Below are 26,923 nucleotides of genomic sequence, written 5' to 3' on the forward strand. Positions count from 1 at the left end.
TATATATATATAATATATATATATATATATATATATATATAGTATACATATATATATATATAGTATACATATAGTAAAAATACATTTAAAATGAAATTGACTTTTATTATAGATATTATAATTATTATAGTTTATTATAGATATGATCATTTCAGGTTATACAGTATTAGAGAAGGCCTTGCTGGCCCTGACGGTCCACCACTGGTAAATATGTGTACTGCAGTAGTTGAGTATCCAAGGAGTGTCCGTGGCAAGTGCATTAAGTGCATTTGTAATTACCTGTCCGTCTGGCATGCAATAATCGTAATTAGCATGTCTATCGGCACTTAGTGTGCAATAGGCGAGGCGCGATATAGCGAGGGATTACTGTACTATTTTTGATTTTTGCAAGACAGAATAACAGGGAGATGATGAGAACTGTACAGCCTTTATAGTATAACAAAAGATGAAACAATAAGATGAAACCAAACAATTAGAACCAAAATACATTGTCATTTTATATTCGAAAGTATTTTTTTATTAATATATTTAATAATATCATATTTTTAAACTGGTGCCCAAATAAAAACTATTGATATTGTTCAGTACTTAATTGATAAGCGAGATATAAATATGAACTTTTTCAAGTGAGCAGCCAAATTGATAGTCTGGGTAAGGTAAGGGGAATACGTCAGGAGCATTATTAGTCACAAATGTTTGTAACATATTATATAGTACAGTAGAGACACTATGTGTTTGAATTAATTTGGAGTTTGCATTCATTGTTCTGAATTGATTACAAACAATTTGCTTATATCAATTTTATCATGGTGATTGTTACACATCAATAATACAGTCAAGTCATTGATCTTAATTACAGAATGAGCTTTTAAAAATAACTATGTCAGCCTTGAAGCAATTAGGCGGGCAGGCAGGATGGATGGCCTATATTGTCATTACATCTGCAAGTAAAAGGCAATGAAATTTTGACTTAACGAGCTCGAAACGGTTGAGAAACATTTATCACAATTGACTGACAGATGCCAAAGCCCAATGGTATTCGCTATGAGGGGACTCTCTGCTAATAGCAGGAAAACATCTTCTTCTTGAAATGAAAATGAACAAATATGTGAATCCCAAAAAGTATTTGTCGGGGACCTCTCATTCAAATTGCTTGTGTTACAATAATCTGCACATATGATTAACTGTCATCATGTTGTAGGTAGTATTTCAAATTTGTTCTTGTCACATTTAACATTTTCTGATGCCTGTATTTTTTTATTATTTTTATAATGGCAGTGATCACTTGTGGTGACCCAGGCATCCCAGCAAATGGTCTCAGATTTGGTGATGACATCACAGTGGGGCACAGTGTCACCTTTGTTTGTCAGCTGGGTTTTGTGATGGTTGGAGGGGACCACAATGTCACTATAACCTGTTCCAATAATGGCACATGGGGTGGCACCATTCCCACGTGCAAGGGTAGGTCCCTGTCAGTCACAATCACATTACTTTTCACAGTAAGTAGACCTTTTTGTAATTACTTAATGTAAAACATTGCACTGTGGGTTTTAACACCCTTAGAACATTGGAACTTGTCGCGGGATGTCAGAAATGGGTTTCTAGATTAAAAATGTGTATTCCTAATGAAGACATTTTGAAGTGTGACTATGTTATGCTCTTAAACACAGTTGTGATTAAGAACATTGTTGTTCTTAAACACAACTGAACACTGTTGTGTTCTTTTGTTTCTCACTGTTTAAACACTGTTGTCAAGAAAGGAGACATTTTATTAGAAGTGAAAATATGAGAATATGTTGCTACTTTGTACTGCTGCCTGAAGCACTATTGGATTCAACTCTTGTCATTACAGCCTGTTGTATGGTCTTGTTTTAGTATGAGGATCATCAAGTGTCATGCTTTATGTATGTAGGTATTTTAATCAGCCTTGGTTTTATTTGATTTATTTCTTCCAGGTGCTTGTGCCTTTTGTGTTAAAATTCTTGATTGGAAATACTATAGAAATGAACTAAGACTGTACCATTCTGTGTTTCACAGTGGTGACATGCCCGACGCCGCCATCCATCCCTAACAGCCTCTTGGAGGGTTCAGTGTGGGAATGGGGAACCAGTGTGAGTTACAGCTGTCTGTCGGGCTACGAGCTGTCCTTCCCTGCTGTGCTCACCTGCACAGGACATGGGATGTGGAGTGGAGAGCTGCCTCAGTGCCTACGTGAGTAATAATGTAATCAATCTCACATTATGTGTGTAAAGGGCCACAGAGAGGGTTGAGGACAGCAGTATTACGTTCCTGTTGCATAAAAACAAGAATCGTGGAATGACTTAAAGCACATTTGTCAAAGTCATGGCTCATGGACCAACTACAGCCTGCATAATGGTTTTCTATGGCCCCTGGGATAATATTAATTTATTGTTAGTACATGCCCACAGGCTTACTGTGGCCTAGGGCCACATTGCGTCATTAAGATGCTGTTCTGCTATTAGTCGGTGTCACTAAGATGTCGTCACACTAAGATGCCGACATGCTAAAGACTTGATCTTCTGTGAGTGCTTGCAGTATTGTATTTATTGTGCATTTTAGTGCTTAATTCCAACTCTATTTTCGTTGCCAAAAATGTTTTTCCTCCTGAAGGTGGAAAACCATTGAGAACCATTGCACTACCCAGGGCAGGGTTGTCAAACTTGTTTAAGATTGTGGGCGCATGGAGGAAAATCTATTCCGATAAAATCATGAGGTTCATACTAAACACGGCTCATAGACCCTACATGAAGAAAAAGAAAAATGGATTTATGTTTCCCTTTCCCGGGCGTGGGTCACTGGGGCCCCCCTCTGGAGCCAGGCCTGGAGGTGGGGCTCGTTGGCGAGTGCCTGGTGGCCGGGCTTGCACCCATGGGACCCGGCCGGGCTCAGTCCGAAGGGATGACATGGGTCCCCCCTCACATGTGCTCACCACCTGTGTGAGGAGCCATAGGGGTCGGGTGCAAAGAGAGCTGGGTGGCGGCCAAAGGCAGGGACCTTGGCACACTGATCCCCGGCTACAAAAGCTAGCTCTTGGGACATGGAATGTCACCTCACTGGCGGGGAAGGAGCCTGAGCTGGTGTGCGAGGCTGAGAAGTTCCGACTAGATATAGTCAGACTCACCTCCACACATAGCTTGGGCTCTGGTACCAGTCCTCTTGGGAGGGGTTGGACTCTCTTCCACTCTGGAGTTGCCCGCGGTGAGAGGCGCAGAGCTGGTGTGGGCATTCTTGTTGCCCCCCAGCTCAGCGCCTGTACATTGGGGTTTACCCCAGTGGACGAGAGGGTAGCCTCCCTCCGCCTTCGGGTGGGGGGACGGGTCCTGATTGTTGTTTGTGGCTATGCACCGAACAGCAGTTCAGAGTACCCACCCTTTTTGGAGTCCTTGGAGGGTGTGCTGGAGAGTGCTCCCTCCGGGAACTCCCTCGTTCTGCTGGGGGACTTCAATGCTTACGTGGGCAATGACAGTGAGACCTGGAGGAGCGTGATGGGGAGGAACACCCCCCCGATCTGAACCTGAGCGGTGCGTTGTTATTGGACTTCCGTGCTCGTCACGGATTATCCATAATGAACACCATGTTCAAACACAGGGGTGTACATATGTGCACTTGGCACCAGGACATCCTAGGCCGCAGTTTGATGATCGACTTTGTGGTTGTATCATCGGATTTGCGGCCGCGTGTTTTGGACAATCGGGTGAAGAGAGGGGCGGAGCTGTCAACTGATCACCACCTGGTGGCATGTTGGCTCCAATGGTGGGGGAGGATGCCGACCAGTCCTGGCAGGCCCAAAAGTATCGTGAGGGTATGCTGGGAATGTCTGGCGGAGTCCCCTGTCAGAAGGAGTTTCAACTCCCACCTCCAGCAGAATTTCTCCCACGTCCCAGGGGAGGCAGGGGACATCGAGTCCGAGTGGAGCATGTTTCGCAACTCCATTCTCGAGGCGGCGGATCGGAGCTGTGGCCGTAAGGTGGTCGGTGCCTGTCATGGCGGCAATCCCCGAACCCGCTGGTGGACACCAGCGGTAAGGGATGCCGTCAAGCTGAAGAAGGAGTCCTATCAGGCCTTTTTGGGCTGTGGGACTCCAGAGGCAGCTGACAGGTACCGACTGGCCAAGCGGAGTGCGGCTTCGGCGGTCGCCACGGCAAAAACTCGGGTGTGGGAGGAATTCGGTGAGTCCATGGAAAGCGACTTCTGGACGGCTTCGAAGAAATTCTGGTCCACCATCCGGCGTCTCAGAGGGGGAAAGCAGTGCATCATTGATACTCTGTACAGTGGAGATGGGGCACTGCTCATCTCAACTCGGGACGTTATGAATCGGTGGGCAGAAAACTTCGAAGACCTCCTCAATTCCACCGACACGTCTTCCCCTGAGGAAGCAGAGTCTTCGGGCACCGAGGAACGCTCTCCCATCTCTGGTGCTGAAGTCACTGAGGTGGTCAAAAAGCTCCTTGGTGGCAAGGCCATGGGGGTGGATGAGATCCGTCCGGAGTTCCTGAAGGCTCTGTATGTTGTAGGGCTGTCTTGGTTGACACGCCTCTGCAACATCACATGGACGTGGGGGACAGTGTCCCTGGATTGGCAAACTGGGGTGGTGGTCCCCCTTTATGAAGGGGGACCGGAGGGTGTGTCCTCAGCCTCCCCGGTAAAGTCTATTCAGGGGTGCTGGAGAGGAGGGTCCGTTGGGAGGTCGAGTCTCATATTCAGGAGGAGCAGTGTGGTTTTCATCCTGGCTGTGGAACAGTGGACCAGCTCTACACCCTTGGCAGGCTCCTTGAGGGTGCATGGGAGTTCGCTCCTCGAGGGTGCATGGGAGTTCGCCCAACCAGTCTACATGTGCTTTGTGGACTTGGAGAGGGCGTTCGACCGTATCCCTCGGGGGTCTCTGTGGGGGGTGTTTCGGGAGTATGGGGTACCAGACGCTCTGATACGGGCTGTTTGGTCCCTGTACGACCGATGTCAGAGCTTGGTCCGCATTTCCGGCAGTAAGTCGAATTTGTTCCCAGTGAGGGTTGGACTCCGTCAAGGCTGCCCTTTGTCACCAATTCTGTTCATTACCTTTATGGACAGAATTTCTAGGCGCAGCCGAAGCATTGAGGGGGTCCGGTTTGGGAGCCTCAGCATTGCATCTTTGCTTTTTGCGGATGATGTGGTGCTGTTGGCTTCTTCAGGCCGTGACCTCCAACTCTCACTGGAGCGGTTATCAGCTAAGTGTGAAGCTGCTGGGATGAAGATCAGCACCTCCAAATCTGAGACCATGGTCCTCAGTCGAAAAAGGGTGGAATGCCCTCTCCGGGTTGGGGATGAGGTCCTGCCTCAAGTGGAGGAGTTCAAGTATCTCAGGGTCTTGTTCACGAGTGAGTGTAGGATGGAGCATGAGATCGACAGACGGATCGGTGCTGCGTCTGCTGTCATGCGGGCTCTGCAGCGGTCTGTCGTGGTGAAGAGAGAACTGAGCCAAAAGGCGAAGCTCTCTGTTTACCACTCGATCTACATTCCTGCCCTCACCTATGGCCACGAGCTTTGCCAAAAGAACAAGATCCCGGATACAAGCGGCCGAAATGAGTTTCCTCTGCAGGGTGAGAAGCTCGATCATCCGAGAGGGGCTCAGCGCCGAGCCGCTGCTCCTCTGCCTTGAGAGGAGCCAGCTGAGGTGGTTCAGGCATCTGGTGAGGATGCCCCCCGGACGCCTCCCCGGTGAGGTGTTTCGGACATGTCCCACTGGAAGGAGGCCCCAGGGACGACCCGGGAGAGACTATGTCTCTTGGCTGGCCTGGGAGCACCTGGGGATCCTTCCGGACGAGCTGGATGAAGTGGCCGGGAAGAGGGAAGTCTGGGCTTCCTTGCTCAAGCTGCTGCCCCCGCGACCCGACCCCGGAAGAAGCGGTAGAAGATGGATGAATGGATGAATTACCATACTAAGTAGTATACAGCATGTACGCTCTGAAGTGAATTTGTTTTTATTGATGAAGTTTTTACCAAAGCACTGCAGATCAGTACTGTAATGTAGCATTTACCATGGTAATGTCTGTCTGGTGACGCACCTGGCTATAAAGGAAGTCAAACAACGCTTCAAAATAAAACGTGAGAACTCAAGTAACGTCTGAAAGGAACAGCATTGGGACGGTTTTATTTTGAAGTCAACAATCAAATTTGCTAGAATTCACACTCTGAGCTCTACTTTCTTGATCAATAAGTTTGTTTTACTGCTCGGCCATGACTCTTCACATTTTGGCTAGCACCTCCTTGTTTTGAATCGATCTTCAGTGGTTTCAAATTGAGTTTCAGCTTCAGCAGTTCTCTGGTTCACGGAAGTGAGTTTTGATTTGAAATCCAGAAAATCATTCCGAAATTCTTGCTGTTCTTCCAAAACAGTACATATAGATGTCGTGTCGGGGAGGCTTGTAGACTGTTGTTAGCATTAGCGTAGTTACCGTCTTCTGAGGCACTCGGTGTATGTTCTTTGCTTGTCTTTCTTCGTTAGAGGCTTTAACTCTTTCATCTCTCATACTCATGATCTCGGCCCTTTTATCTCTCGCTTAATATAGAATTAAGTGGAAATTTGTCGCTTTTATGGGTCGATTTGGTGAAAAGTTTGAGAGAGCCATCTGCTTAACCAGCCATTCTGAATGATGACATCGCAGGACTCCTTTGCTTGATTTTTCTGTTGCCCAACAATGAAAACTGATTTATGCACTTTATAAGGCGCACCAGAATATAAGGTGCACTGTCAGGTTTTGAGAAAAGTGAAGGCTTTAAGGTGCACCTTATAGTCCTAAAAATACGATAAGTGCGATATGCTTTTGAGTAGCACTTCAAAATAAGAGTTGCAGGGTGCTCGTGTCCATGAATTATTTGGCATAGTAACTTATATTTGAAACTTCTCACAACTTTTGGTGAAGTTTTTTATACTGTCATGCAGTAAAAAAAAACAAAAAAAAACTCATATACAAATTAATAATCAAATGAAACATTTCCCAGATTTCCAATTAAGATATACTTAACAAAACGTTTCCTCATACGGTACTTGCCAAAAGAAATGCATCTTCTGTGTTGGATGTTTGCTTACCTTTTTTTTTTTTTAACTATGTCTTTACAGCCAGGTTTTGTGGAGATCCTGGTACGCCTTCCAAAGGACAGCGAGAAGGACACAGCTTCATCTTTAAGTCAGAAATCACATTTAGCTGCAGTGGCCCCTTTGTCCTGGTAGGATCGGCAATCCGCATCTGCCAGGAGGATGGAACCTGGAGCGGATCTCAGCCTCGGTGCATTGGTACTAAAAACTCTCTCAAATCATGGTGATGCATTATTATGTAAAGATATGTTTCTTCTTCTTTTTTTTCACTCAATTCATGTGAAATTCAAGGCTCCTTTATACTTGCATGGGGAACAATGACTCCATTGCCTCACATGACCGACACATTGTGCTGCACAGCATGTTAGAAACGTGTCTACAAATGCTGCACACAAATGACAGAAATTGTCACTGTACAAAAAGAGACTTCGCCCCCATTTCTTGTGACTGGTGTTTTAGTCACGTATTGTGAGATACTGAAAGACCCTCGTCAAAATAACATACAAAATAACTCACAATTTTGAGTGTATCTTTTTTGTCTCATGACTACAAATATAAAGTTCATGAGTGCAAAGGATTTCCAGTACAACTCTCACTTCTATGACTACAAACCGTCAATACACATTTCACGTCCGTGTACTCACCGCTCCTGGTGATTATGCTTGTAGGTAAGAATCTTCAGTAGATTTTCTCCTGTATGAAGCACAATATGCAAATTGGGATGATGCTACCAGCAATTCATCATAAAAGTAATGAGTAATGAGTAACCAGTCCACCCACAAGAAAATGACAATGGCGGATGCCATTGACATGGAATACGGTAGATATTGACAGTGCTCTTTCTCTCATTTTCCTCATTCATTGCCTCTCCAAAGTACTCATTCCATCTTCCCTACACACTACTAGTCTCAGTTAGTACGTTTCCATCTCGATCCTTGATCACCTTAAATGCCTGAATTTTCTTCCCATTTTTGTCCCTCTGCTCTTCCAGCACGTATAGGTCAACCTCTTCCTCCTTACTGTCAAGCCTGTTTTTTTTTTTTTTCTTTTCAGTTTCTGCAGTGAAAACACCACGGTGTGAGGTGTAAAGTTGAACACCCTTTTAGTTACTTTTAGTTACTGCCCGGTTAATGTGTCTGTCCTGCTTTTGTCATTTTACTCTTCCCGACCTCAGTGAAAGGAGAAGCAATAACTATTGCAAGCCTAAGTAAGCTTTGCGAGTCAGATTCTGTCTCTTACTGTAGTTGCACAAATCTACAGACTTGAGTTAAACAGCTTGTCACATAACCTGTTATTCATGTTTTTGTTTTGTTCCCCTCAAGGCAGAGTTCTCCTTTCTTCCACAAGGGGTTAGGAGTCACCGGCTGTACACCTGACACTAATCAGTCATCAGGTTCTTTCTTAAGTGCGGTCGGAGGAGGAGAAAAACTCTGGGTTTTTCCTCGCCATTCTGGGTATCTCCTCCGTGAGAGTATTAATCTGTATTTCCCAAATTGCCTCCTGCCTTCTGCTTTTCGGTTTGTACTTTGTCATCCTAGTTTGACCTCATAGTCGTTCTATGTGAGACACTTTTTGTCTCACCTTTAAATATACTTTGGATTTTTTGTTGTACTTCACCTGTTTTTTGTATGTTTTAATCCATGCTAGTCGGGAAGTTTGTGTTAATAGAAGCCCTGTGTCTGCTTGGGGTCCTTTTTCCTTCGTGTCCTGAGGTTTATTCACAACATGGCCGAGTCGTGCATTTTGATTTGTATGGCATTTAGTAAATAATGCTCAGTGATATCACAGCAAAAAAGTAGCGCTCAATTTACTATATTGGTGCTGAGCTGAATTGGCCGTCCATCGTTGGTAATTAGGTTATCATAGGTCATTAGGTCACACCCTTCTGTAATAAAATGGTGATTAAACAGATAGCTTTGATGTTTTCATCTTTTGGGTGGCTGCAGGTGGATCTTTTAAGCTTGACTTTTGGGAGTACGCAGATATTAAATAATATATGAATTAAATTTTCATGAATAAGAGGACTACTTTAATTCCATTTTATTGTTGTTGTTTTTTTAATATACAGTGTGCATCACATAAGATGTCTAAAAGGTTTGGTGGCTCTAAGTGTTTTTTGTTTCAAAAACAGTCCTTTGAATATGAATGGTTAATGACCAGTGATCTCGGTCCATTTTGCAGCCAATATTCCACAGTTTTTACTGTTTTTGCTTTGTTCCTTGTTTTGACCAGAACTGTTCATAAAATGCAGAAAAATATCATTATCCATGGTGTCCTAGTCAATAGCAACCATCGTGACAGCCTTGACTTGGAGTGAAACTGCAGCAGAAAAAGCATGTAGGATGGATGGCATTACCACAATAATGTTTTTGGAGTTTTTTGTGCAAGTATAAAGAAGCCTTTGCTCTTAAAGATATTGTAAAATGTTAAAATAAAAAATGTACTGACTGGATGGACCCTTGTCATTGTCACAATTTATGTTTTCAGAACCCAAAAGAACCACATGTGAAAATCCAGGAGTGCCCGAACATGCCTTCATGGATTACACAACTGGTTTTAAGGTAAATGAGTCAATTTTGTTTGAGGGAACATTATACACAGAGCACTTTTTGTGTTGTGCGTACTCTTATTGGTATTTAAAGCAGTATTACAAAGGATTATGTTTTTGCTGACATGAAGAAATACGTCTCACTCAGGTGAGCAAAAAATTTGGCTCTACTCCAATCAGTTTGTGTATACATAATATATGAAATCTTTTCTATTCATAGAGCACTTTAAAACAACCCACAGAGCTTCCAGTGGGATATAGATAGAAAAAAAAATGGAGGCAAAAAAGTTAGAACAACACATCAAAAAGGAAAACGGTCAACACCACAAAACACGAGAGCAATACAAAAATACAGTACATCACATATTAGGGATGGGATGAGATATAAATCCCACAAGACAAGAAATCTCACAAGATTGAAGCAACAATAACAAGCCGAGACAAGCTTTTGGCAAATTTGTGATGTAAAACATTCATCCATTCTTCCATCTATTTTCTATAGACGCTTATTCTCACAAGGGTCGCAGGTTTGCTAGTGCCTAACCCAGCTGTCTTTTGGCAGTTGGCAGGACAAACGCTGAACTGGTTGCCAGCCAGTCGCAGTTCACATCGATACAAACAACCATTCACACACCCAATCACACCTAAGTACATTATAGTGTGTCCAATACACTAACCATACATGTTTTTGGAGAGTGGTAGGAAGCCGGTTTGCCCGACAAGAACCCACAGTCCAACCCCGCCGGAAACGACTTACTTCCGGCAATGTGCACCAAACTCCCAAATTCGTCATACGGGGACTGAACAGCCCGTATCAAGGCTTTTGGTACCCCGTACTCCTGAAGCAACCCCCCACTGAACTCCCAGAGGTCACAGTCGAACACCTCCTCCAAGTACACAAAACACATGTAGACTGGATGGGTGAACTCCAGTCTAGAGATGGTCCATTGTTCCACAGACGGGACAAAAACCACACTGCTCCTCCTTAATCTGAGGTTAAACTTCCTGACGCACCTGACTCTCCAGCACCCCTGGAGGCGTGTCAACCAGAACAGCCCTACTAGATCCAAAGCCTTAAGGAAGTCCAGGCGTATCCCCAGTGCCTTCCCATCCAGCTATCCTATCCCAGCTCACACTTTCCTGCGTCGACAGCTCTATCTAAGGACTGGGGCGAGATGAACTTGGACTGCATAGATGGATAGCAATGCACACTATTCTAGACAAGAAAGAAGCACATAATGCTAACAACCTAATACATGATTCCCTTCACAGGGACTCTGCCAGACATTCCCAGCAGACCCTCACGATACGTTTGAGCCTGCCAGGTCGTACTGACATCCTTCCCCACCATCGGAGCCAACACACCAGTAGGTGGTGATCCGTTGACAGCTCCGCCCCTCTCTTCACTCGAGTGTCCAAAACATGCGGCCGCAAATCCGATGACATGACCACAAAGTCAATCAGCGAACTGCAACCTAGATTGTCCTGGTGCCAAATGCACATATGTACACCCCTGTGTTTGAATATGTGTTTGTTAGTGACAATCCATGATTAGCACATAAGTCCAATACCAAAACACCGCTTGGATTTAAATCGGTGGGGCCGTCAGTGTGTTGACCAAGCTCATTCTTTCAATTGTTTCCTGTCCAGCTGTTTTGTGTTGTTGCGTTAGTAGTGGGTGTATTTAGTTTCCAGTCACCTTTCAGTTCTTTTAGGGTTATTGACTACTGTCACTATCTTATTGTTATGTTTGAACATTGTTTATGTTGCTATAGTTTGTTTCCGGAGTTTTTGGTTCGTTACTTTTTGTGGAAACATGTATATTTTAGTTCCAAGATAAGTAGCTCCACAAGTAAGCGTCCCCTGCATGAAACTCATTCAGCTTTCAATTTTGCCATTAGCCTGATCTTCAGCAAAGTTTTTCAAACCTGAGAAGTCAAACATAACCAAGAAGAAGGCAAGTCTGCTCACTCCTTCAGAAGCCCCCACCTACACTTCGACAGACACACAAGCGAACTGAGCGGGCAGGCGAGATATTGCAAAAGAATTGTCCTTCGGTTACAATACGATAAGATATACTTTATTGTCCCTCTTGGGGAAATTTGTCTTGGACTCAGCAGCTGCAGCAAACATGAGAAATCAAACACAAGACAGCAAGCAATACAGTACAGTGGTACCTCGGTACTCGACCATAATCCGTTCTGAGGTGGTGGTCGAGCACCGATTTGTTCGAACACCGAAACCAATTTTCCCATAAGAAATAATGGAAAGTATGTGTGCACAAGTAAATGTGCACAAGCAGTACATGATAAAGATAAAGATAAAGATAAATAAAGCATTATAAACCATTTTGTATAATTTACTTACGTTTTGGAGAGTGGTTGATGGCATACAGGAATGGATGTGGAGAGGACGGGAGGGAGTTACTCCTTCCATGATGACGCTAGCTAACTGCGACGCGAGGTACACCGCGTTCATATTTTGCTATAATTTCCTTCTTCGGTTCTATAGTGGTCCTCATTGTTTTCCTCTTTGCCTTCCCCTTATCACTGTCTTTCTTTGGACCCATTATTAAGGGCTAGAGCAACACGAAAAAGTTTAAATCCGGGAAGAAATACTCGAACAAACGTCTTACTCCGCTGGCGGTCTGAGTTGAACTGGCGCTTACCCGCTGGCCGAGAAGGGCCGAGGAGCGCGTTCGGGTCGGCTCGGCTCGGCTCGGCTAGGCTCGGCTAGTCGAGCACCGAAAATCTGATCGAGGTCCGATGCATTACCTACTTGATTTTTTTGGTCGAGCACCGATTTGGTCGAGTATAGAGGCGTTCGAGGACCGAGGTACCACTGTATATGCAGACAACAATTTGCACCTCAGTATTGCACATGTCCCATGGACATAAATATTGCACAAGCAGTATACCCTGACACCTAATAAAAACAAATGCTAAAACATGTAAAACCATATAACACGTGCTAAATTCAAGTAAAATGATCACACGAACTGCTAAAAGCATATAAAAACACGCGCTGGAAGCCACCGGAATTAATAGAAATGATTGCACACTATCTATGGCCTAACAACATTATTCAGTAGCTTCACAGAGACAGGGACAAATGAGTTTTTAAAATGGTTGAGTTTGCAGTTGGGGACTCTATATCATCTACCAGACGGCAACAGTTGGTACTCTGTGAAGAGGATATGGTATAGGTATTCTCCGGGCTTGCCTGAGGACAGTCTGCTCATAGACAGACTGAGGACTCTGATAGTCATTCAATCCTATCACCTTCATGGCAGTGTGCACCAGACTAGTGAGTTTATTTTTTTTGTTGAACATCGAGGTTGCCGTACCAAGCTGACATCCCATATCTGATTAAACTCTCCAGCACCGCCTGGTAGAATAGCAAATACGCAGAAATTACAGTCTCTGCTGTAGTCGAGAGCAAACATAGTCAACATGGGTGTTCCAGCTGAATGTGTTATCTAAATGGATTCCGAGATATTTGTATGAGCTGACCTGCTCTATAGGTGAGTTATGGATGATCACAGGACTATGATCCCCCACTGATCTCGGATCGAGTATCATTTCCTATGTTTTTTTTCAACTTCAGAAAAATAGGCTGAGGAGCTTGAATCCTTGTGCAGCAGACTGAGGATAGCTGTGTCATCTGAAATTTTGAAGACAAAGTTCCCTGAGTAGCTGTTTGAGCAATCGTTTGTATAAATAGAAAAAAGGCTGGAGAGCTAACACAGCCCTGTGGGGCACCCGTGCTGATGGTCTTGCAGTCTGAGAGGGTGTCGTTGGCTCTTACATACGGACTTCGATTTGTTAAAAAGGAAAAGTACCACTTAATTAAAAAGGGGTTAACACTCATCTGTCTCAGTTTTAGAATGAGCAGATGGGATAGGAAAGAGTTAAAAGCTGAACTAAAATCAATAAATAAAATCCGAGCATAGGCTTTTGGACATTTCAGGTGCTGATAGCATCATCAGTGCCCCTCCCCTGCCTACAAGCGAACTGGTATGGGTCAAGTGCCAAGTTGACCTCTGACTTGAGCACAGCCACCATGTACTTTTTAAAGCTCTTCATAACAATCGAAGTCAGAGCTATGGGTCTGAAATCATTATTTTCAGTGGGGCATGGTTTTTTAGCCACAGGAACTATGCTGGATTTTTTTCCAGATGCTAGGGACAGTGTGTGAGTCCACAGATCGTTGGAAAATGCGGCACCAAGCTGGAGTGAGCTCTTCTGCGCATGCTTTTAAGAGCAGCGCAGAAATGCCATCAGGGCCTGTGAATTTTTTTAGTGCACACCTGTTTAAATATTGACTGTATCTTTTGTGGGTCAGTCACAATTTTACAACTTAGGTCAGTTGTGATAATTTCCATATTACATACTGGCGGATTGTGATTATCGAACCTGAGAAAAAAGTCATTTAGTTCATTTGCTGTCCTCAGGTCATTGTCAGTGCTGAGGCACTTCTTGGTAGCGTTCATATTTGTGATGACTTTCATGGAATCCCACACCTTTTTTGAGTCCATAGTCATGAAAGTTTGCTCTAGAGTATCTTTATGGCGTTTCCTGGCTTCCCTCAGCTTCTGGTTTAGCTCTCTTTGCACTGTTAGGAGGGCATTTGCTTGTCATAGCTTGTTCAAATGATAATTTGGGACAGTTAGTGGGCTATTAATATCAGTTTAGTGATTCCCTGGGTTTAGATGAAGCACAAATTCACAAATTTATGTTGCAAACAGTGATTTCAAATTGCTAATATTTTGGCCTTGCATTAGCTGTTGATATGAGTCTAAATCATTAAACTAGAACTGCGCGCATTTATAACGGGCCCTCGCAGTTCATGTATGTCCGCGAGCGTCACAGGATAAGCAGTGAACAGTAGAAGGCAATGTTTCAGAAAAAGTCAAAGTTTCATTAGCATTTGTTTACAATGGGTGCAATACATTTTTTAAAAAGTAGATGAAAGCAGAAGGAGAATGTAAATATGTAAAAGTAATGTATTAAGCACAGAAAAGAGTTTATAAAGAAGAGAAGAAGTTTAAAGAAGTTTATTCGAAAGTACATGAAAAGAAGATATTGTGTGAGTGTATGTATGTGTAATGTGTGTGTGTTTGTGTGTATTCTAGTTGCTGTCTGGTGGGGATTGGTCGTTGAGGTCATCAAGTTGAATTTTGTGTGCTTGGTCGTAAATGTAATCAAGTTGATTTTCGTGTGCTTCTTCCTCTGTTTGGGTTGATGCATCTGGTAGGTGTGTGGTTATGAGATGTTTTTTTTTTGGTGAAGTGAATGTAAAACAGTGTGTGTGAGTTGTCTATGTTGGTGTCTTACCGTCACAGAAAAATGATTTGCCTATGTCTGATATTTCCAGTTTTGACTGCACTTCTGCTAGCTGCTGCTCTTTGAAGGTTAGTTTTTGTTGCACTGCGCGAAGTTGACGTGTCAAGTGGACTAAGTTCTTCATGACACGTGAATTGACAGTATGCTGCGTTAGTACAGTCTGCAGTGATCAAATGCAGTATCGTTGCATGCGTACTGTAAAGACGAAGTGAGTTGATATGAACAGCTTAGTGGTGTGGGATAAAAAATGAGCAAGGAGGAGATGATAAGTAGCAATTCAAAGTAGTTTTAAAATGTTGTGAGGTAGTGTGTTGTGAATAATTGGAGCAGCAATAACAAAGATGTATTTGGGGTTAGCTATTGATGTAAGCAGTTTGCATATAGAAAAGAGAACAAACATCATGAGCAGAAGTGATGGCTTGGTGTTATAGATCCCTCAATCAGACACAACTACAGTTTTATATAAAGTTCGACGATGGTGCTTAGAAAAAGTAGCAGGCAAAAATCCTGATGCAATACACATTTATAATAGGTGGTGCCGGTAGAGGAAAAAAGTCACCTAATTAAAGCAATTTAAAATGAAGCAACAAGGCTGTTGTCAACTATTTGTCACCATCCTGACATTAGTGTTTTAATAACTGCTCCTATAGGAATTGCTGCATACAATTTACATGCATCAACTATTCACCACACTTTTGGTATTAGCGAAGATTGCCGTTAACCTTACACGCTGCTGGGTGAAGAAAAGTTGAATTCATTGCATGTTAATTATAGCGATTTGCAGATTCTGATAATTGATTAAATATCTATGGTAGATCACAAATTGTTGACATATATTGATGGTAGATTGAGACAGATTAAACTAACCGGTCACTCAAATTCCTTTGGTAAATGGAATGGTAAATGGAATGTACGTGTGTTAATGTCTGTAGGAATGGACTTTCATTCATTGTGTTGAAGCACGACAAGATGAGATCATCTGGGTCAAATTACATCATAAAGAGCACTGCTGTGTAAACCACGGCCATTATGTCAGAAAAATATTCAGTGATATTCCTTCGACAGGCTCAACAAGGTACATCACGTTAAAAATGTGGCTATATTGTTGTTTTGTTGCCAATTCAACGGGATAAACAGAGTAAATAGAAGCGTATAAAATATGCTAACCTTGACTTTGTGTTAATATTTGTGAATATCAGAATAATTATGAGGAACCCGCAAACCCACAAAAAAATCAAAACCACAACAACATAAACATGCCTGTGTGTGGAATGTGGCACAGAGACAAATTTAGTTATTGTGGCAATACTAAGAAACCACACATTGCTGGTCTGGTGTATATCTTTACTCTTCGCATGCCATCACAAAACTATTACAACACTGTCCTAATCATTAAAGACAAAGCCAACAGGTTCAAAGCATCAAAGGTCATTGCAACATGCCTACTGGGTGAGAGACATGGTCCTCGTGCCCGCCAGTCAATCAAGAGACTATGTACTTATTGAAACACTGCCCCCTAATGGAGAGAGGACTATTCTACTAGTTTAAAAAATGACATTTTTGTCTGTAACTAGGTAGCACTATAAAATATTTGACAATTATCAATGCAGATATATTAAAACTATGACTATTAAATTGTATATAAAGTTTCAGATTTTTTTAAGCTTGCACATTGGAGTTATTAGGGTTTGTGTTGCTCATGGCCAAGGAAATTTGACTTTAATACATGTTATTTGAAGCCCCGCCCCCATCATATATGTTAGCTGATCTTCACAATATTTTGCCCAGTTGTGCCCCTATTTCAGGTGATGGGCAACGTCAAATGTGAAGTTGATCGGGTCAAGGGTTTTGGTACCGAAAATTGTACCAAAACGGGCCAAATGGCACATTCAACAGTTGATACCTCTGGTTCTGTACATCCTAACACATGGTGCTCTATAATGTTTTTTCTCCAAGTCTCGATGCTATTCAGACAAGTTTTCAGTTCATTTACTACTACGGGCTATGTACAATACATGAAAGTTTAAAAAAAATGACATTTATGTCTTTAACTAAGTGGCGCTATCATAAATTTGAAAATTGATCATGCAGATATTTTAAGGCTATAACTAGTAAATGTTTTGTAAAGTTAAAGATTTTTCTAAGCTTATTAAGGTTGTTGTTGCTCATGGTGAAGGAAATTTGACTTTAAAACACGTATTTTGAAGCCCCGCCCCCATCATATATATTGGCCGATCTTCTCAAAACTTTGCCCAGTTATGGTGCTATGCCTGATAATGGAGCACGCCAAATTTGAAGTCGATCGGGTCAATTGTTTGCAAACATCCAAAATAGGTCCAAAAAAGGCACATAAAAAAAATTCATATCTCTGTTTCTGTACATCCTAGCACATCACGTTCTTAACTTTTTTTTAGGTCTTGAGGTCCTACATATGCCTTAAAAAATTTCATAGCTCTAGTCTAGGTGAAATGGGCCGTGACCCAGTAAAATTGTTCAACATTAGATGGCGCTAAAAATCAAGTTTTTAGATTTTATGTATGAAAACACCAAAATATTAAATTGTACAGCAGCCCCAACAAGCATGCACATTTCGGTGACTTTTTGTGCATGTTTAGGCCCTCAAAAATGCGATTTATTTTGGATAATAATCATAATAATAATAATAATAATAATGACAATACTACTACTACTACTACTACTACTAACCCTAATAATAATAATAATAATAATAATAATATGAAGAAGAACAATAGGGACCTCGCAGCGGTCGCTGCTCTGGCCCTAATAATGATCCAGAGAAAAACAAGAGGGTTCTCGCAGCGGTAGGTGCTCGGGCCAAAATAATAATCATAATAATAATAATAATCTGGAGAAAAACAAGAGGGCTCTCGCAGCGGCAGCTGCTCGGGCCCTAATTATTGACTCACAGGCTTGTTCGCCACTAATCACATTTACCAAAGTCATAAATCATTGACAGTCTCTGTATATGAGTCTCTCTACAGAATCATTGCAAGGAGCTATTTGTTAATATCCCAATAACCAGTGATGCAAATACACCAAAATATATGAAGTTATTATCCCAAGCGCTGCTCTGATATCATCAAACAATGTGTTATAATTTAGTAAACACCGTGAATCTAAATACACATCTGCGCTGTGGCACTCACATGTTCAGATTTGTCTCCTCACAGACAGGTAGGGGGGAAATTGGCCCAGGCAGGATCGACACACACCAGGAAGTAACTATAGGTCAAGACCTTTTTTATTTATTCATTCTTTTTTGTGGCATAGCATCTTAGCCTTGTCAAGAGCTCAAATGTCCTGAGGAAGGCAGACAATGCTTCAAAATAAATATGCATATCAAGAAATGTATGAAACAAATGGGGCGGCATGACTCGATGGTAGAGTGGTCATCTCCCAGCTGAAAGGCTGTGGGTTCGATCCTCTGACCATCAAGACCATGTCGAAATGTCCTTGAGCAAGACACTGAACCCCCAGTTGCTCCTAATGCTGCGTCATGAGTAGGTAAATGACTAGTTAGTGTAAAGCGCTTTGAGTACCCAAGGTAGAAAAGCGCTATATAAGTGAAAGTCCATTTACCATTTACAAATGGCCTTGGAATGCTTTTATTTTGAAGTTCCTCCCGGAAGGAAGGTTGTGACAAAGATCTGTCACATCTGTCACATATGTCTTGTCCATCTTTATTTCCCTGGGTAAGCTGCTTTCGATGTAAAAAAAAAAAAAAAATGCTAATTTGTTTTCTGTTTTGTTTTTTTTACTTGTTTCAGTTAGAGATTTTTTTTTTTTTTTTTTCCATTTAGTGCAATGTCTTACGATTGACTAAAGTATCTAGGCAGATCCGTGGTTGGTCCACTGCGATCGACACAATTGACACACCTGGTGTAAACCATGCCTTAGTTGTCTATGTGTTTGGGTCTAGGTGGGTAGCAGAGTGGACTTTCAGTGCCAACAGGGACACATCCTGCAGGGCTCCATTACTCGCCTCTGTTTACCAGATCTCACATGGACTGGCACACAACCCACCTGTATCTGTGAGTACTTCTGCTTCTGCTTTAATTTTTAATAATGATCCACTTTTTTGTTGTGATTGGAGACTCCTTGATATTCTTAAACTCTTTCTCTGAGGATATGGTCACAGGCTGAATGGCACCCGTACAATGCTACCATTGTGTGTGTGTGTGTGTGTTTCTTCTAGGAATTTTTTTCAACAGTGAAACCAAGCATTCTAGGGAACCTTGACAGAGTAAACAAATAACACAAGACAGTTTAATGCCCAACAATAACAAAAAATAGAATTTAGGGACGATAAAAAAAGAACACATTAAAATTGGAGTACAAAAGATTTTTTGTAATACAATGTTTTTTTGTATTTTTAAAAATCACACTTCAGTGCAATATTCACAATTTACATCCAAACCAAGACAGAAAATGACATATACCATCAAAACATTAAAAGCCATTCCTCTAATAATTCAAGAACACTACAAAGTCAAGCTTCACAAGTGAAATACTCACAGAGAACATCACAAACTCACAAAAGCGTCTCCAAAACCATGCTCTAAGAAGGGCAAGGAATAATTCTAAACCCAATCTGATGACATGACAGTGACAATTTTATGTTTGTTTCATCTTATTTTATACCATAATAGCTATATAATAGCTGTACAACTTCTATCTGGTGTCAAAGATGGCAGGTATCCACATGTTATTTCTGTGGAAAAAGGCATGTTACTTACAAATCAAAATTTAGTAATTGTAAAATAATGATTCTTTACACACCTAAAGACTGAAGCAGAAACCATTTGACCACTGCGAGGTGCCTATTGTTCTTCTCCAGATTATTGTTATTACTATCAGGGCCCGAGCAGTAACCGGTGTGAAGTACCTATTGTTTTTCTCCGGATTATTATTATATTTTTATTATTATTATTATTATTATTAGGGCCCGAATAGCTACTGCTGCGAAAGCCCTCTTGTTTTTCTCCGTATAATAATAATAATTATCATTATTATTAATACTGACGGAGCCACGACCACTGCGAGAGCCCTCTTGTTTTTCTCCTGGTTATTAGGGCCCGAGCAGCTACCGCTGCGAAAGCTGTCTTGTTTTTCTCCTGATTATTAGGGCCCGAGCAGCTACTGCTGCAAGAGCCCACTTGCTTTTCTCCAGATTCTTATTAGGGCCTGAGCAGTGACCTCTGCGAGGTCCCTATTGTTCTTCTCCGGATAATTATTATTATTGTTAATATTTTGAATAGGGCCCGAGCAGCTACCACTTGCAAGAGCCCTCTTGTTTTTCTCCATATTATTATTATTTATTTATTTATTTTATTATTATTATTATTATTATTAGGGCCTGAGCAGCGACCGCTGCAAGGTCCCTATTGTTCTTCTCCGGATTATTATTATTAGGGTCCGAGTTGCGACCGCTGCAATGTCCCTATTGTTCTTCTCTGGATTATTATTATTTTATTTATTTTTATTAGGGCAGCTACCGCTGGCAGGAGCCCTCTTGTTTTTCCTCTGGATTATTATTATTATTATTATTATTATTAATATTACGGCCCGAGCAGTAACCGCTGTGAGGTCCCTTTTGTTATTCTCCAGATCATTAGGGCCTGAGCAGCTACCCCTGCAAGAGCCCTCTTGTTTTTTCTCCAGATTATTAGGGCCAGAGCAGCTACCGCTGGCGAGAGCCATCTTGTTTTTCTCCATATTATTATTATTATTAGGGCCCAAGCAGCTCCCACTGGCGAGAGCCCTCTTGTTTTTCTCCGGATTATTATTATTACAATTATTATTACTATTATTATTATTATTATTATTATTAGGACCCGAGCAGCTACCGCTGCGAGAGCCCTCTTGTTTTTCTCCAGATTATTAGAGCCAGAGCAGCTACCGCTGGCGAGAGCCCTCTTCTTTTTCTATTATTATTATTATTATTGTTATTATTATTACTCTTGATTCGATTTGGCATTGATCTAAACAGTCTTATACTGTAATCAAGAGGTAATTTTCAGGTATTTTTCCTTAGATAGTACTCAAATAAAAAACGATTAATTCATTTTGGCAGTTGTGAGAACGCTTATGATGTATTAATAAAGTTTATATTCAATGAATACATTTTGATGACTTAGCTGATCGTTTTTAATACATTCCCTTTAGTGCAGTACCACATACAAGGGACAATACACACACACACACACACACACACACACACACATATATATATATATATATATATATATATATATATATATATATATATATATATATATATATATATATATATATATATATATAACACAGTCGGCCCCCGGCTTACGAACACCCTGATTTACGAACAATTCGCCTTACGAGCGTGAATCACGGAGATTTTTGTCCCCCACTTACGAACAAATCGTTCGCCTTACGAGCAATCCGACATGCCGGCCGTTGAGTATGTAAATTTGTTTCTCGCTTTACTGCGTCAACAAATTCAGCAGATGCGTCATCTAAATCATCAGTAGATACTTGTGGCAATAGCGTGAACGCTATTGGTCTTACAACGTCACAGTGACTGTCTCACTCACGGTGTCTAAATATATTACCATTTAAGTGTAGTACAGCTAAAGGGAAAAACAGCTGACATGAAATTAAATGTGCCGATTGCAGGACAAAGAATTGTCATTGGTTTAAATGTGTGTTTTTTTTTTAAATTAATTGTCAATACATTCCAACCGTTTAAAAAAAAAGTGCGAATAATTATCAGTCAGTCACGGAGATGCCAATATGCTATTGGTCGATTAAGGTCACCGGTCTCACTCACGGAGATGCTATTGGCCAGCGTCACACGTCAGTCACAGAAATACCGATATGCTATTGGCCGAACGCCTTTATCTAGCTTGATGGCACAGGATGGAAGGAAGGAGAGAAAATGAGTGAAAAACGGAAGGGAGGAATGTTGTGAAGACTTTGCAAACTTTATCTGTTAGACATAGCTTCTAAAATTACTTGTAGTGATAAAGGAAGAAGTAAGAGGATGATGTTTTAGCATCTCCGTGACTTAAACCCTGACTGAAAGAGTCACTGTGACATTGTAAGACCAATAGCATATCTGCTTCGCCGTATAGACTTTGAGTGTTAGTCTCTGTTCCCCTACGCTTCCACCCAGCTCAAGTCACGTCATTCCAAAGCTAAAAGTCATTTTCCTTTGTATTTTCTAATTAATGAAACTGTACAGTAGATTATGTCACTCAATATCAATATATGTGTATAGTCATGATGTTTATACCTAAGGCTTTTGCGTGCGTTGCACGCATTCACGAATTAACATGGCTTTGGATTGCCCGTTATACGAACAGTTCGAGATACGAGCGTAGCCGCTGAACGGATTAAGTTCGTAACCCGGGGGCCCACTGTATATATATATATATATATATATATATATATATATATATATATATATATATATATATATATATATATATTTATTTTTTTTTTAATAGGCCATTCATTGATGTTGATGACGGTGTGCCTTATTGTGCAGAAAATACAGAAATAAGGTAACAGTTTACCAAAGAACCACTCTTTATTAGACTAAATTTCAACAATATAAAACAGAGGTCTCATGCATGCTTCTGGCCCCGGCATTCCTGTGTGGCAAGTGAAACTTCTCTCCGTGGTTGCGTGGGTTTTTAGATGCTCCAGTTTCCTCCCACATTCCAAAAACATGCTCATTATGTAACCTCTAAATAGCACACAAAAATGTCAATAGGTGGAATAGTAACTGTGGATGGTAAATTATCTTTTTGTGCCTTGTGAGCCTGACAACCAGTTCAAGTTTTACCTTGTCTACTCACCAAAGACAGCTGGTATAGGCTCCAGTATGCCTGCAACCCTCTTGAGGACAAGCAGTTAAGATAATACATGGATGGATGGATAAAGGTAAACAGTTTGATTCAAAATGTATACAAAAGAGTTAAGAGTTTTATTGTCATATTCATAGTAACGCTACATAATGAAATTCTTATTCTGTTCACTTTCCCGAGCAGACTACATTCCATAATCAAGCAAATAATAAAGTAGGCAGTTCATTTTGATTGGGTTGAGCGCTATGGGACAGTAGTCATTCAGGAATGTCACAGTACGGTGCTTGGGGACAGGCAATATGGGTACAGAGGCATGTGCAAGGGGCAGGTTAAAGATGTCTGCAAACACATCAGCTAGCTCTGACAAGCAAACACTGAATGCACGGCCACTGATTTTATCTGGGCCAGCTGCTTTCCACAGGATTGTTCTGGACTGCTGGTGTCACCATAAGAGGAGGGTCCTGTGCCCACTCCACACCCAGCATCCTCCTCTGCTGATCTGAATTTTCAGCGTCAAAGTGGGCACAGTGCTCATTTTACATCAGGAAAGTGTTGGGTCCCCGGGACTCGCAATACTAAAACCTATGGGTCCCGACAGAAATGTATGGAGTTCCAAAAATTGGGCAGTATAAAGGACAAAATTAGAAGTGGGAATCTTTGTCCCACGATTATATTTTGGGGTAGAAAGGGCTGCATTTCACCATCAGCAGTTCAATGTCAGGAGTACAGTATTTTGCGACAGTTCGCAAATCCGAATTTTCAATGAAGGATTAATAACTAATACATTTGAAACCTGGGGATTTACCAGTGGATTGACCAGAATGATTCCCTTATAGTTGTAGAGGTGTGTCAACCAGGAAAGGCTTACAACATCTAGAGCAGGGGTTGGGTCCTCAAGCAAGTTGGGTCCTCAAGAGCCACAATCCAGCCTGTTTTCAATATATCTCTTCAGCCAACACACTTGACTTAAATCAGTGTTGTTATCAGGATTCTCCAAAGCATGCTGATGAGCTAATCGTTTGAATCAGGTGTGTTAGTTGAAGGGGCACAATGAAAACAGGCTGGATTGTTACTCTTGAGGACCTAACTTGGCCACCCCTGATCCAGTGCATTTAGGAACTCTGGGCGGATCTCGTCCTGAGCCCTTCACTACTTGGGGTAGGAATTTACAGACTCTGCTTCCCCAAAGGAAGGATAAAATCAGTACATTTTAATGCTTCTGCTACACAATATTGCACTTTCCAAAATCAGGCTTTACTCTTGATGTAATGGCAAAAGTCATTAATTGTGTAAATAATACTTCCAGAAAAGTTTGGTTCGATAGTTTCAAGAATGTTGTGTCATTGTTCATACAACACAGTCAGCTTGGTATTTTGTTCCTTTGGTAATAAACCCAACATGTTTGAATAATTTCTGTCAATATCAAATATTTCAATATTTATTGTATAATGAAAAAATATGGTGACAAATGACATAGTTGACACACTTCTTGTTTAAGTGGAAAAAACATGTCTCATTTTGCATTCTAAATTGCAATGCCAAGAGGAATGTTGTAAAGAGTTCCAAACTGTTTCTTTCTGAATTTAATATAAGATAAACAGGGGACAGAACAATTTACTATTCATTGTTTGTGTGAACTCCTGGTAAATAATGTGAAATGACTTTTCAAATATTTTTATCCATAAATTGAAAAGTTCAGCTTGGTAGCATTGGAAAAGATTTTCACATTTCTTAGAAATGAATGACGTTCATGCAAAAAAACACAAGCACAGCCAAATATCAACAAATGCAACAATGTATTATACCATTGAGTTCCAAGAACATTTTACAGTGCACCAAAAATACCTAATATTCATCACAAAGATGAATCATTTTACATTATTATTATCCAATTATCTTATTGGCTCCCTCAGATGTTTCTTTTTTTTTTTTATACATTATTATCTTAGTTTCACATTAGCCTTACCCAAGTGTCCTCACATTGCTCCACCATGCTCATAATTATCCACCACACTTTAGGTGTGTAACTTGGGCTTTTTGTATACTGTCCATGCATCACAAGGATTGTGTGTGTGATTGTTTTATTCAACTGCCAACTCTCCAGCTCATTCATGCAAGCAACCCCGTAGCCCAGCCAATGCTGATGTGGTGGGCCTGGACCTGGCCTCCTATGGTTACACGCTGATATACACCTGTCAGCCTGGTTACTTCCTTTCTGGAGGTTCAGAGCACCGCTTCTGCCGTTCTGATGGCAGCTGGACTGGCAAGGTGCCCATATGCAGAGGTAAGAATACACTTGAGGACAATAAAGTTCATCTCCACTCTCATCTCATTTATTAACAAAGAGAGCACAAAGGATGAAGGTAAAAAATAACTAGCAACATCAGTAAAAGTTTAAGGAGAAGTCAAATGACAGGAAAATTACTATTGCTGTGGATGGAAGGAGTGAGAAAGGAGATAGAAGCCTAGAAGAAAAAAATAACTGCATGGTTTTAAAAGAACGAGTGGCAAAGTGAGATAACTCTTACACATAGAAGGTTCCAGTTGAAGCGGATTATAGGGAAGAAGAACTACATAGAAGAACTACTACTACTTTGTGGCATGGGTAACAAGACACAATATTCCGGCGACTCGCTCCAGACTAACCAGACTAACGACAATGATGAACAGGTATGTGCTGGAGACTGCTTTCATCCACCAGTCCAGCAACCAGTGATCTAACAGTGCCTATTTTCAAACCCCATGTTGAGAATCTTGTGACATAGCTGAAAATGAAACTTTTTTTTTTAAACAGATGTTGTGTTTGATTTAAGATTTAAAAAACAAACAAACAAACAAAAACCTTTCCACTCCAGCTTTACATTGATCCATTTTAGATCTGTTGTATTTGAACACCTCAGCTCAATGCCCAAGCAAGATTAACTCCTTGTATCAAGCTGATTTGAGTATAACACTAATTTTAAACCCTTGATCCACTGCTATGAACAGGATTCTTGACTGAGATAGACTTCTTTAACCATCAGGAAGTTGACTCACTTTCATAAGTCCATGTTTAGATTATTGCCCTTATACATAGGTAGACTAATTACTCAGAGAAGTGTTGAATTTTATGGTTTGTGTTCCAACAATCATTTGTTGCTTTATCACATTTGTATGGACAAAGTTCAGAGAAATTAGGTTTTTGTCTAATCAGCCTTCTCCTCAGGGAACTTACAGCTAAAGGACTGGAAACTATGAAAACTGATTTCATTGAACAATTTAAGATCCTCACTAAAGGCACAACCTCCTCAATTTTTGTACCATATTTTCCGCACGATAAGGCGCACCGGATTATAAGGCGCACCCTCAATTAATGACTTATTTTATAACCTTTTCCATATATAAGGTGCACCACATTATGAGGCGCAACAGTAGAAGCAGTCAAACTTTATGAGTAGATTACAAACCAGCTTTCTGACAACTCCATTCACTCCCAAAATGAATAAACAACTATCTTATGTTTTATTTTATTGGTATTTTCGTGCCATTTTATCTTTTAACAGCAAGATATAACATGTAGTGCAACATTTATATCAGGAAACTTTTCCTCCAGTGCAATCACAATATAGTAATACTCAAAGTAATAACAATAATTACTCAAATAATAACTCTAAACTCTCAATAGCATAATAACTCAGTCAATATGACCAACCTTGTTCAACTGTAAACACAAAAAAGAAACAGGTCAAACTTACTTTATCAGTTCATTCCCCATCTACGAATCCTAATCTCAATATTGATCCATATACAAGGCGCACCTGATTATAAGGCGCACCGTCAGCTTTTTAAATAAAATAAGGCTTTTTGGTGCTCCTTATAGTGCGGTAAATACGGTACTTGTTTTAATTATTTTTATTGTCATTTTACCTGTTTTGAAATTGTGTGATTTTGCTGCCTCTTGTCGAGGGCTCCCTTGAAAATTAGGTTCTTAAGCTCAATGGGACAACCCTGGTTAAATAAAGTTTCAATGAAGAAAAATAAAGTTAATGTGCCGAGTCACCAATATGAAGAAGCCACCGAAGGGGAA

The 26,923-nt window shown here is 41.1% G+C and overlaps 2 protein-coding genes across 5 annotated transcripts in view; both read left to right on the forward strand.

The window, feature by feature from the left end:
* LOC148425860 (CUB and sushi domain-containing protein 3-like) overlaps positions 1-26,923 on the forward strand; it is a 627,928-nt gene that overhangs the window by 524,693 nt on the left and 76,312 nt on the right. For all 4 annotated transcript variants that reach the window (XM_088410975.1, XM_088410976.1, XM_088410977.1 and 1 more), the window contains 6 exons: positions 1,279-1,461; positions 2,038-2,211; positions 7,118-7,291; positions 9,581-9,654; positions 18,927-19,038; positions 24,962-25,141. In XM_088410975.1, coding sequence (XP_088267101.1) covers positions 1,279-1,461; positions 2,038-2,211; positions 7,118-7,291; positions 9,581-9,654; positions 18,927-19,038; positions 24,962-25,141 — 897 coding nt within the window. The remainder of the gene's footprint in view (positions 1-1,278; positions 1,462-2,037; positions 2,212-7,117; positions 7,292-9,580; positions 9,655-18,926; positions 19,039-24,961; positions 25,142-26,923) is intronic.
* LOC148425866 (uncharacterized) lies at positions 2,782-5,656 on the forward strand. Its single transcript, XM_088409455.1, is given in 4 exon segments — positions 2,782-2,973; positions 2,976-3,096; positions 4,113-4,453; positions 5,597-5,656. Coding segments are annotated over 4 exon segments (714 nt in total).

This window comes from Hippichthys cyanospilos, chromosome 3, assembly GCF_059441005.1.
Source record: "Hippichthys cyanospilos isolate Australia breed blue-spotted pipefish chromosome 3, RoL_Hcya_1.0, whole genome shotgun sequence".
Lineage (NCBI taxonomy): Eukaryota > Metazoa > Chordata > Actinopteri > Syngnathiformes > Syngnathidae > Hippichthys > Hippichthys cyanospilos.